Source organism: Centroberyx affinis, unplaced genomic scaffold, assembly GCF_046629955.1.
Source record: "Centroberyx affinis isolate AG114_WGS23_722 - 3 ecotype Tasmania unplaced genomic scaffold, CSIRO-AGI_Caff_v1 ptg001901l_1, whole genome shotgun sequence".
In the NCBI taxonomy this organism is placed as follows: domain Eukaryota; kingdom Metazoa; phylum Chordata; class Actinopteri; order Beryciformes; family Berycidae; genus Centroberyx; species Centroberyx affinis.
Window position 1 is genome coordinate 316,286 of NW_027280266.1, and position 13,101 is coordinate 329,386.

The window sequence follows — 13,101 nt, forward strand, 5'->3', positions numbered from 1 at the left end:
GGTAAACATACGACTGAAGAATCACAGCCGTGCAACCAAAGAATCAAGAGAAACAAGCGAGAAACACAACGAAAAGGAAGGAAAGAGAGGGAGAACCGAAATTCTAAAAAACGAAACAGTAAAACAGTTGCCATACCACAATCAACACCAACAACCACAAAAATAAAAGATAAAACTACCTCACTACTCCAAAATTAAGCCCCAGCATCAAGTCCGCAGAGAGAACAAGAAGGTAAACGTAGGATCAAAACTAGCGACCAAAGACTCAGGAAGGAACACAAAACACCAGAGAGGAAAAAGAAAGTGAATGAGTGAGGACTAAAAGTGTGTGTACGTGTGCGAGTTTAAGAGTGAGGAGAGACAGAAAAACTGAGAGGATGGAGCGCAGATGAAGAAATTGTTCGACCGGGTGTGCCCGACAGATGCTAACCCAAGAAAAAAAGATGCTAACCGAACGACAAAAGAGAGAGAAGCGAGAGAGAAGCACGCCGAGTGACAGCGCTCGTTTTGATGCAACAGTCATGTGGGGTCATTAAAAGTCCTCTTCCTTCCCGGAGGTAGCGGACAGAGAGAGAGCGAGAGAGAGGCGAGAGAGAGAAGAGAGAGAGAGAGAGAGAGAGAGAGAGAGAGAGAGCCCCCCCCTCCACCTAGAGGGGTTAGTCTGATTAGGACACTAGGAGAGTGGTATGGGGGGAGAGGGGTGAGGGGGGAGAGGGAGAGAGAGAGCAAGGGAAGAGGAAGAGAGAGGGAGAGAGAAAGGGAGAGAGGGACATAGAGTGAGGGAGAGAAAAAGAAAAAAACAGCCAAACATACAAGGACAAAGAAGAACAGGGGAATCATTGTCTTGGAGGGTCTTCAATTTCCTTCATCACTATGTGATGTTACAGAAGGGGCAGTGTGATTAAAGTGACTCTGACAACCGTGCTGCAGGCTATCTACAGATATAGCAGCAGAGCAAGACAAAGCAGAAGAGATTTAGAATAAGGCCGGGTCAGAGACAGTGAGGTTATTAACAGAGTTATGATATTAAACAAGTTTGAGAATTAACAGGGAGAGGCAGTAAGGGAAAAACAAGAAGTGTAAGTATTAGAGTGAAAGATGTGTGTGTGTGTGTGTGTGTGTGTGTGTGTGTGTGTGTGTGTGTGTACCTCCAGAGCTTCGTTGACAGCTTCAGTGCTTTCTGGTAGGTTGTCAGTAGCCTGGACCTTCTCCTCCAGCGTGTTGAGCCAACTCTGCTCCAGGTCCAAGTACTGAAGCAACTCCATCCAGCAGGACCAAACCTCCTACACAGTACACCCCAACACACACACACACACACACACACACACACACACTGAACTGTAAGGCCTTTCTATGAAAAATGTTTCAAACTCTTCCTCCAAATTATACTACAAAACTCGAAAGATACAGGCAGGAACACAGGGTCGTAGTGACTAACACACTTCAGGCAAATGACAAAGAGAGAGCATAGGCATAACTGTAACTCAGTGATGTGTCTGATGTTTACCCTCTAGTGTCTGGAGGCTGCTATATAAAACACAGCCCCTCCAAAATGTGACCTTCCACTGGGGATTAGCACTGGGAACCAGGTTCGCCAGTATTCCCCTCCAGCTTCTGGTCCTCCTCCAGTGGAAATCAACGTAGGGGGAACCAAGGAAATGACATGCCGCATAAGTCTGTCATTCTAATCTTGAATCATGAGAAATGCGAGTTGTAACACACATTAGACTATATGGACTATGGTGCATATAAATATGAACTGCTAATTTTGATGTTAGTTTGAGCTGTAACAGTCTTGTCTACTTGGGACTGAAAATAGACCTACCTTAGCCTTCAGGCCTGTAGCCAACCTAAACGCACTGTGACCCCCTGGCTTCCCTCTTCATGTTTCAGCATCTCATTCTAATGTCAGGAGTTTGGCATAGAGGGTACACTGAATAATCAAGCTAGAAACCCTGAAGATGTGGTATAAGTATGATTTTGCAGGATTATAGGGCTAAGCGGACACTGTTTTTAATAAGCCAATAGCTTAGTAGTCTTATTAGTGCAGCACAACTTTCCTTATCTGGCATCCTCACTAGTAATGCTGGCTGAGGCTGAAGGTGTTTAAAAATTAAAGATAACTTTGTTTATCATAAGATGACAAGGACAACCGGTCCGGTATCTATCTAGTTGATGTTATAAACGTTCAGGTTCCATGTAAATAGAGCCTTTTATCATTATCAACAGATATATTACACTAGGCTCACTGATCTTACAAACAGCTGGGCCACAAGGCAACTCATCATTTTTCGAGAAGCTATCTTTTAGGCGGACTACTAAAATCAAACCAGTCCTACATCATTTACCTGAGGAGAATGCACAACGTTCTCAACGGTGAAATGTAGTCATGTTTGGGAAAAATGCTTAATCTCTTCCCCAACACACACACACACACACACACACACATTACCTCCAGAGTGTGGCACTTGCTCTTGAAGCGGTCACAGAGCTTGTGGTAGTTGGCCAGTACACCGCCCAGCTCTGAAGTCAGCTCCTGTCCACTGCTGCCACCAGGGGGCGATTTTCTGGACACCAGCATGTTGATGTTGTCCTTCAGGATCTTTACCCTAACCTCCTTCTGTAGCACATCCTCTTTAGCCCTCTGAGAGAGATGGGGAGGGGAAGGTGCATGGGGGGCAGTGACAGAGAAAGGCGATTGATAATTTAATACAAAAGCAGGAAATAAAACTCCATTTAAACACTGTATGATCCCCTTATGATTCATTCTGACCTGACTTTCTGTTTGACAAATTGACACAAGACATTCTTTCTATAAGCGTTCCCTTGGCTTACAGTACATCTGTGCCTCCATTCCCACCTTCATCTCATCCAGCGCTCCCTCCAGCTCCTCAGGACTCTTGTACTCAAAGTCCCGCATGAGAAACTCCTCGTCGACCTGGGTCATCCACTCCTGCATCTCCGCCAAGTCCTTCCTCAGATTCACCTGCCTCTCCTGACTCTCTGCCACACGCTCCTGGTGGCTCAGCAGCTGGAGGGACAGGGACAGACATGTGATTAGGTTCTTTAATGAAACACAAGACTGCACTTTGTAACCCCCTTTACACCTGGCATGCGTCCTGGGCGATGCACATACACACAAAACAAGTATTATTGCTCCCACACATGAATTACATGCACATGGTACAAATAGAACATAAACAAGTGCACACTAAACATTTGTGACGCGTTCTATCATTTTCAGTCGGAAGTTGCAACAGCGCATTAAATGTCAATAAATGTGATTTTATGAGAAAAAATCGATTTTTGGCTGTTTTGGGGTTTCATCAGATTTTAATAAAATAAAGCCTTGGCTTTCATTCTGTGTGAAGATTATTGTGAAATTCAAATGCTAAATATAGTTTTGAAGCTCATAAAGGTAGGGTGACAAGCAGAACTACTAGCTTAGTTTGTCAACAAAGCTCACATTCCTCATGTTGTCAGGTTCGCAGTTTTCGATGTACTTGGAAATGTTATAAATGCTGTAGGACTTAAAACGCTGTTTATAAACTTTGTCAGGGTTGTATTGTGGAGTTTTGTTATTGGTTTGTTATTTTGGACTAGTTTCATTGATCATTGGGCTGTTTATGGGTTTGGTTTAATTGGCACTGGGAGGGTTTTGTCGCTAAGAACCTGGCAACACTTCTCCCCGTCCCTCTCTCCCCTTACTATGTGTCCCTTAAAATTATGAATGAACATCTGCATAGTAACAGGTTGACCATCGTTCACTTTATTGTCTAATCAAAATTATTGTTTCATCTGCGGGAAAACGTAGTTGTCTGGCATCTCAGCCTGTACGTGTGTGTGTGTGTGTGTGTGTGTGTGTGTGTGTGTGTGTGTGTGTGTGAGTGTGTGTGAGAGAGAGAGAGAGAGAGAGAGAGAGAGAGAGCAAGAGAGACAGAGAGAGATTGAATTGAATTGATATTATTAAAAGACATAGAAATTAATTCCCGTGAGGCAGAAATTGCTAGATTACTAAACTCAATGTCTGTAAGAGGAGCAGCGACTGACGTGCAATGGACTGATATAATATCAGACTACCTGTCGCGAGTGACACCGATGCGTCTTCCTCACAGTCTGACAGTCCATACACCAACAATACGAGCCCTGAGGCTACAGGCGGAGAGACTGAAGATGAGGAGGAAGATATTTCTATCTGCGGCTCTCCAGTCTGTAGAAGGTGCCTATGTAAGCGAAGACTGTGGCCACGAAATCCAAAAGGCCCGCGACTATAGGTGCCACTGTAAATGCACATGCACAACCACGTTCACGTGCACGTGGTTGTGCATGTGCACGTGGAGTGTACACGCATAAATAACCATGTGCACATTAGTTTGCTTCTCCACATACACATGAGCTGTGCCTTTGTGAAAAGTTGAATTTCAAAATGTCAATGTGTGTGTGTGTGTGCGTGTGTGTGTGTGTGTGTGCATGTCTGTGTATGTATGGGCACTCAAGACTGCAAATGTAATGTTAGTATGTTATGTTATGTTTGAATGATTTCTTTATTTGAATAAATGTCTCAGAATTGACTTCAAACTTTGAGGCCCTTTTTCTCAAAAACATAGTTTGTAAACAGTCAAGACATCGAGGGGTGCATCTCACTCAATCTTTGGAGTACAAAGATAATTTTGATATCACCAGAAAGCTTAAATTCTCCAACAGTGTATTAAACTCAAAATGGTTTGAGGGGTCAATGTGACTGGAAATTATAGAGGAGGTCACATTTATTTCCTCACCTGTTTGCTGAGCGTGTCCCACCTGCCCTGGCAATCGTCCAACTTGTCCTGCCCCCACTTGGCCAGTCCCGGTACTGCAGCCCCCTGCACCGCGCACACATTCTCTCTCATCTGCTTCAATGAACTCTCCACTGACTCCATCTCACTCACATACTCCTGGAAGCAGCAAGAGACAGAAAGACAAAGACAAAAGTTATTCTACTTTGCTGACATAAGAAATCATATTCTCAACAGGGTAGGAGGTCAATTCACTTTCATTTTAACCAATTCAGGAAGTGGATTCTGTTTAAAATTTAAAATTGTAAAATCTTTTCTCTCCAAAAGATCGCTGTGTCTGATATAGACAAAGTAATAGAGAACTGAAAATGAATACTCTGTTGTAAACAAATAAATAGCAGTTTCAATTTACATTTTGAGTTAACTAAGATTAAACTGTTTTTACCATGAGTATGTCAAAATCTGTTGTAATAAGTTTGAATTTTAATGGCATTTTCCAGCTTTTGAATGCAGTGCCCTCTGACCTTGCACTGGTTAAGCTCCTCCTGTAGCCTCTCTGCGTCGCCCGGCCCCGTCGCGTCCCGTGACATCAGCTCCTGAACCGCATCCAACCAACGTTCCACTTCCACTATGCGCACCTACAAACAATGTTAAAGTGAAACAACAGTGTAAGTAACAGTCAAGCTTAACGCAGTAAAGATGAAAAAGTTCCACATGAGTTTTTCTTTACAGCTGTAGGCTTTCTATACCACAGATGATAGCTACTCTACCTGACTGTCCTTCAGGCTACCCAGGATGCACTGCAGCGTGCCCAGCTCCTCACGGGCCTTGGAGGAGAGCTGACTCCATCTTTGTAGTTCAGCAGGATCCGAGGCCTGCTGTGTTTGCTCTATCTCTATACACAGGCCCTGAGGAGGAGAGGAGTTCAAAAACTTAAAACTGCATTACCCATAAGGCCATTATGTCTGCTGTGGAACTTTTGGACAGGCTGGGCTTTGATGTATAATGTCCAAGCCGTGTATATCAGTAAGAGACAACGCTGGACATTGAAATGAAACTCTTATTGCCACTAAGGGAATTTGCACGCATAGTGTAACATGCTCATATAAGAACAACAACAACTAACAGTGAGACGTGCCCTTGGTGAGAATAGGATAAATGTTTCTAACCAACCTCTAGGTTGACTAGAGCTGGCTATCGAAACACAATAACTATCAGTACTGTAACCATTTCAAAAGAGTGTTAATGTTGAATTCTTACCATGGGATCCCAGGTTTTCTACTAGTGTATGGTCTTTTTTTTTTTACTCTAGCATAGCCTTATTCCAGTTTATTAACCTATACAAAAGTATTTTTAAGTAAAAAACACTGCTCTTTAAGTACAAGGGTGTAACAACAATGTAGATACAAAGTATTGAAATATTTGTTTGCACAGATACAGTCTGTGTTGTGTTGTTACACCCTTTTAAGCATGCGCTTTTTGTGAGATTTTTATTTGTCCTTTATTTGTACTTACAATATTTTTCCACAGATTCATACACAGGTTTATGCACCGGAATAAGCCCATTTTAAAGTGCTCCCACATTTTTATTGAGAAAAACAATTGACTATGGCCAGATTCTATTTACAAAGCCAATGTCATGTGGAGGTTTTACACAGAAATACGTTGCTACCCAAATAATGTATCAAAATAATCTGCATTTTTGCATTGTGAAATGCTAATTTCAAAAGAAAGAAACAATACCTAGTCCTAAGGATGACTTTCACCTTATATCAGCAAGCTAATTGCCAATAGGATTCAGGGAGCCGTGTTGTGGTTGACAGGCTGACGGACTGGGTGAGTGGTTCCATACTGAGCTGTTAGGCGCTCCGTACCGCAGCCTCGCTCATGGGCATGCTGCCCAGAATGTGCCAAGTCCCCACCCCCCCCGGCACCGTGCCCTATCTGCCACGATAACAAGACCTAGGGCTGAGCCACATTCCACTGAAGGATGGAGGAGGAGACAAACACACACCATCACACACACAAAACAGAAACATACACACACACATACACACACTTCCCCCTTTCCTTCTACTCAGTGGTTTGATACAGAGGGAAGTGACTGTCTGAGAATGGGGCCTATTGTGTGCTGTATAAAAGCAGACTGCAGACACAGATTTGCACACACACTCACATACAGTATATGTACAAGCACACACACACACAGTCTGGAAGTGTGGAGTTGAAAATGGAGTCCTTTATCTGTTAGTGGAGATAAACAGCTCAGAAGTCTGAAGACAACTGTGCTATCAGTTACAGTTGTCAGATTAACCACAACATAACACAAAGAATTCAAAATAGGAAACAAATCATATTGTAATTTTTTGCTGATTATTGTGAATACGAACTGCAGCATATGAGGATGCGCTTTAGTATATAGTTTTCTTTTTCAGTTTGCTTGATTATAATGAAAGTTATTATCCAGTGTGCAGCTTGATTTGTGGGCCAGAGATTCTGCACAACATGGATAACGAAATGCGTGACCCTTGTGATTTGGAAATTGGATTAGTCGTTGCAATTTGATTATTTTCCTATTAATTGCACATTTCTAGATGCTATTAGTCACACTGGACAGACCAACCAAGACAGAACACAGCAGAATTACAGATAAAAGACAGACAGATAGATGACGGGAAAGAAGAAAGGAGGGAAAAAAGGAGAAGAATAAAGGAAGACAGGGGGTCACGACAGGAGAGAAACTCAGTAGGATGGAGAGTGACATAAGAGCAAGTGAAACGCAAGAGATGAAAGGAAACAAAGTATTCATAAAGCATTTCCAACACTCCACTATGACAATTTTACCAATGAGCATGAGCTAAATTAAACAATCTAGCACAGCAAAGAAATATAGAGGAATAATCTGTGAAAATAATTGAAAAAGCCTAGCGGTACTTTGCATTTCAAGTCACGCATGTAATGTGATTTTTTTTTTTTTTTTTAGGGGGACGTAAGCTAGGAAAATATTAGCACTGTGCAACGCTAATTTTAGACTTCCTTGTATCTGAGATCCATTCACCCTTAATCAAACCCATCATGCACTGCTCACCTGTGCCTGCTCCACTGCCCTCTCCGTGGTAGGGATGTCTACTATGCCCTCTCTCAGAGTGCCCAGTCTGGCCTCCAGGCCCTCCACCGGGTCTGGAACCATCTGGTTTTCTGCGGCCTGGAGACTGGCCAAGGCTGGAGGAGAAGAGGAGGAGGAGGAGGAGGAGGAGGAGGAGGAGGGTGAGGGGAGGTTAGTGGAGAACAGAGGAGAGAGAAGAGAATATTTGAGGTGAAGAAATCGAAAGGCTTGCATCAAGCTACCACAAGGGGGCACTGACTTGTTTTGGGATTTCCCCAAGAGTGTGTGGGGGTATGTGTGTGTGTGTGCGTTTTCCACACTGTTAAGAGGATTCCAGATGTTTGACAGCCTGTGTCTCATCAAAGTGAGCTTAGATGCGCTCTCATAACCAACCCAGACCCGTCAATCACACCAGCTGAGATTTCAAATACACTATAAAATGCCTTAAGAGACTTACTGTATCTGCCTAAATTAATAAGGAAAGTTATGCAGTACCCATTTGTGACTATTTTAACCACATGTATGTTGAATGGTTAAACTCTTTCTCCGTTTACCTTCCTGCTTCTGTTCCTCCACTTGTCTCTCGCTCTCCTTCTCTGTCAGTGTTTTAATTACCAGGTGATTTAATGGTTACATAAACTGCCTATGTTTATATACACAAAGAAGAATAGAGATGGAGATGGAGAGGGAGAGCGAGAGAGAGAGAGAGAGAGAGATAGAGAGAGGCCCCAGTGAGAGGTAAACTCCCCTCAAGCAGAAACAAAATGGTTTTCCTTGGCTCTCATCCAAAAACTCACAGTTATAAAAGCCCAAGAGGCAGAGAAATACACACGGACACACACACCCACCTAGGGTCAAAAGACGAATAGCGTTCTCCAATCTCCCTTTACACACTCTTTTTTTGGCCCGAGAGCAGTCGTAAATTCCAGAGGTAAAACAGTGACTGATTTTCAGGACTCCTTCAACTCTATCCTCAGGTAGAGATGGAGCTGGCACAGAAGTGTAATCTTACACACAATCACTCACTTACACACGCACACGTTTGTGAGCTTTTGGAGGCCATATAAGGGCATCATCTATTACTTGTGGCTGGCCAAGGCTCCATATAAAAGCTGTCAAATTCACACAACTCCAGCAGGACTGGACTCAACCGATCTCAGCCATCACTCTTCACGTCTCCCTATAAACCTGAAAGCTTTGAACCAACAGAGAGAAATAGTTCTTTGTCTATACATAGGTTTGAATCTGCCAACCTGCAGCTCTCTGAAATAAGCAGATGCCCCAAGGCTGTCAAGTTGTATGTGTGAATAGATATATGTGTTATTGTTGGTGCTGAAGAACGCTGTCAGCTTTTGGAACATGGCTTTCCTCTGCATGTCTTGATACATTATACTGATATATTTTGGCTCTTCTGTGGTACCTTCGTTGACCTCTTGCTCTCTGCTGTGTAGCCGCTGCAGCGTGGAGGCGTGGTGGGCTGACACCACCACCATGTTGTCTCTCAGAGTGGGCGTGGCTCCCAGTGACCCCGCCTCTGCAGACAGCTGCTCCAGTCGCGGGCTCAGGGCAGCCGCCTGGACCAATCGGGACTGAGGAGTACAAGGAGGTAGTAGAAAAAGAAAGAGGAATTTGATCAACTTGACACAACAGAAAGCAGCCAGGGCTAAAGCTACGGCTGTTGTGATTAGTGGTTTTGTTGAACATTTTTCTTAACAACTTCTTTTTTTTTTTAAAGATGAGGAATGATGAGACAACGTAGTTTACTTGACACTGTGGTTCAGCATTATATATATTTTACTCCATCATGCTTTACCAACGTCTTCTTCGAGGAACCTAGCTTTTATAAGCGTTCTCTGTAAATAAATGACGTGTCGTAGCGCTCAGGGAAACCACACACTGCTACAATGAGCTTGTCATCTATTTTGGAAAAAGATTTACAGGCGCCTGAATGGAGTTGAAGCGGACTGGCTTTCGCTTTGCTGCGTAAGGTGAATTTCTCAATTGCTCAAATTGAAAAATGTCAACTCTCAACGCCTCTCCAGCTCAATTCATGCCACCTGAAGAAAAGTTGCCTCCATTGTGCCTTGTTCGCTTCCTTCCGTTGTGCTTCCTTCCTTGTGCTGTTTTTTTCCCCCACTTTCTGTCTAAACGTGGAACCCAGATCTTGAACCCAGATCCTCCAGCTGAAAGACAGTCTCCCTATTCACTACACCACCTTTCTGCCCTCATGGCTATTATTTTGGTCTATACGTATGTGTTTTTAATGTCTGTTTCATGCCTGATGCCTGTGAGAATTGTCCTTCGGGGATAAATAAACTTATGTAATTAATATGAACTGAATTGCATTAAAAGTATAAGAGAATAAGGTTAAAGGTGAAAATCAGGGGGCGAGATTTTGATTCTTACCTGACATTCTCCACTCAGGCCCTTGAGCCCGTCCTCGTCGTACGTTTCCACGGCCGAAGTGGAGTCCAGCCAGCGGTCCTGCTCCTCCAGGGCCCGGTCCAGGTCAGCCAGCTCCGCCGACACCGCCCTGACCCGGCTCTGGACGCCGACCCGCTCACGGGCCGCCTGCAGCTCCCTCCCGCACACGTCCCATTCAGTTTGGATCAGGTCTATGTCTGCCCTCACTGAGTCCACAGACACACCCTCTACGAAGACAAAGACAGGCAGACAGACAGAATAGATCACAGTGACCGACTGTTCCTGTCCGCTTTTCTTTGTATATTCAAATAATTCAGTAGATTGATTGTTCATCTTCTTGTTTGAATTTGTCCTGCCTCTGCTTTGAATTTTTGGAGGGAGAAAAAAAAAGAGACCCCATTGAGGCAAATAATGGGTGGAGTGAAAACAGAAAACACAGATGAGAGAACAGAAAATATGAGGGGAAAAAGAATGTAGTAGAGTTCAACGGAAAGTTTGGTGTCGTGCAAATCCACTCCAACTTAGCAGTGCTGCCCCACTACACTTCACTGCCTCCAGAACAGTGTAAACACATAAAATCCTGAGTGCCTGTTCATTTCATTGAGCAGTTATATGAAGTCAGCAACCCTGAAGGCTGACAGATTTTTACTGCTCTACCCACACCGACCCGCGCAGGAAAACACACACACACATACACACAGACCCCCAGATTACTGGCATATCCAACTGAATCACAATAAAAAATTTGTCTTATAAATACCTGGAAAATACCAAGCAGCTGTGGAAAAGTGGTAAAGTCTTACGAGACAAACACAATTAAAACACAGAAATGGAAGATTTCGGTTAGAGCCAATAACTACGAGCACTTGTAAAACACAGCACACCTTAGGAGAAATTTAGAGGGAATTGTTTAAAATGATTATTTATTTTACTTTGATGTCAGAGCTAGATCACGATTGCACTAATTCAGCGTCAATCAATCTCTGCAAGGGCAATCTCCTCTGTGCCTCATACCTCTCTCCAGCTGGTCCATCAAGGCCCGCCCCTCCTGGGTCACTTGACCAATCGTGGCTTCCTTTGCTGTTAGTTCCAACTCCAAAGTCTATAGTGATTGGACAACAGATAGTTAAGGTAGGTACAAACACCCTGTAGGATGGTGTAGTTTTCAAAGATTGTATTATTTATTTTTATTTTTTTAACATTGCTATAAATGATAATGTCTGTTATCATATTGTTTTTTTAATCTTTGCTTTTTTTACAGTGTTTTTTTTGTTTTTTGTTTTTTTTTTTAAACAGAAAGCACCGGTTTACCTTGAGTTTGTCCTGCAGGTCTGTTGTGTCAGTTGTAGTCTCAGGTTGTGTGGAGGCCAGGGCCTGAGCTGAGGCCTTCCATGTTTTCATCCAGCTCAATAGGTCAGATAAGTTACTTTCCAACCTGCAGAACACAAAATGTATGTGTGTGTTAGCATGTGTGTGTATGTCCTTTGTCCTTATACTTTCCTGAGAGGGTAAGGTGGAGAGCGTGTGTGTGTGTGTGCATGCCTGTGTGTGTGTGTATGTGTGTCCCAATTCTTACACTCGTCTGACTTCTGCATCTGTCTCCACCAGTCGTTTCTTCGGGGGAGCAGGCGGGGGCAACTCCTGGTCAGCGATGGAAGCAGCAGCGGTCATAGCAACTGAATCCACGACGACGACTTGCTCTTCCACCTGAGCCATCCCAGCGTTGGTCACGGCCTCCATTACCTTAGCAAGGGTCAGACAAGTCATGAGACCACTGGGGCATTTTGATCTTACAGATAAACATCACCTGTACAAATACTTGTTAGGGAAAAAACATTTTCATACACTTTAACATTACAATTTAACATTAAAATCACTAACATTGTAGTGATTTCTAAACTCCTATAGCCCAACTATTTTGGACTATAAAAGAAAAGATGAGAAATGTGTATTTTTCATCCTTCTATTATTGTTTTTTTTTTTGCCCCAGTTGCTGCCTCTCATGTCTTCATTCAACCTCCTTCGCCCCCCGCCCCACCTCCCGTTTGTTTCATCCTGACCGCTGCAACAGACCAAACAACACACACACTCATACCGTGTCCAGCTGTGCCCACTGTCTTTTTTACAAAGTAATTGGTGGAGTGGTGGCTTGTAAAACTATAATTTCAAAGTTTCCCCAACATTGAGGGTTTGAATTAAACTATGTGCCAGTTTGAAACTATAAGATCTGCTGGATTTGGTTGGCTCAGCTGTCATGTGCTTTATGCCACAGCAGAGAATTGCGGCAGCTGGTATCCATGAATCCATGATAATGAAATAAAATGTGAGTCAGGACAGTTAGGGTGCAGACCCAAAAGGTGTGTGTGTGTTTTTCTACCAGCTCAGGTGTGATAATTATTGTGACGTTTTTAAGAGAACAGAGTCTGTTGGGAGATGAAACCCCTTATGTTTAAGATGCGAGCAAAGCATGGACAAACACACACACACATACACACATACCTGGAAGGAGCAGTCCTCCAGCCTCTGCACCAGGTTGTCCCATCTCTGGGCCAGCTCCTCAGTGTCCCCCTCGATCTTGGCTCCCGCCTTGGCGCTCCGCAGCAGCGATGTCACATCCTGTCCTGCGTCCGACAGCTGGTCCAGAGTCCTCCTCTTCTTTTCCATGTCTTCCTTCAGAATCTACAGGACGGAACGACACAACTGTCAAAGCTGCTGTGGGTTATGGGATGAAAAGTAGCTTTCCAGTGGTACTTCCCTTCTATGTTACCAACATGTATGGTATGTATGGTTTGCCTG

General features: G+C 43.6%; 1 protein-coding gene across 1 annotated transcript in view; it reads right to left on the bottom strand.

Moving 5' to 3' along the window:
• utrn (utrophin) overlaps positions 1-12,921 on the bottom strand; it is a 146,484-nt gene extending 133,563 nt beyond the window's left edge. Inside the window, 13 exon segments of the mRNA XM_071530212.1 lie at positions 1,149-1,283; positions 2,453-2,644; positions 2,861-3,031; positions 4,779-4,934; positions 5,300-5,413; positions 5,546-5,683; positions 7,864-7,997; positions 9,302-9,470; positions 10,288-10,532; positions 11,320-11,407; positions 11,617-11,740; positions 11,882-12,048; positions 12,805-12,921. Of these exon segments, the coding sequence (XP_071386313.1) occupies positions 1,149-1,283; positions 2,453-2,644; positions 2,861-3,031; positions 4,779-4,934; positions 5,300-5,413; positions 5,546-5,683; positions 7,864-7,997; positions 9,302-9,470; positions 10,288-10,532; positions 11,320-11,407; positions 11,617-11,740; positions 11,882-12,045 (1,830 nt within the window). The 5' untranslated portion in view covers positions 12,046-12,048; positions 12,805-12,921.
• Between the last annotated feature and the right edge of the window lie 180 nt (positions 12,922-13,101).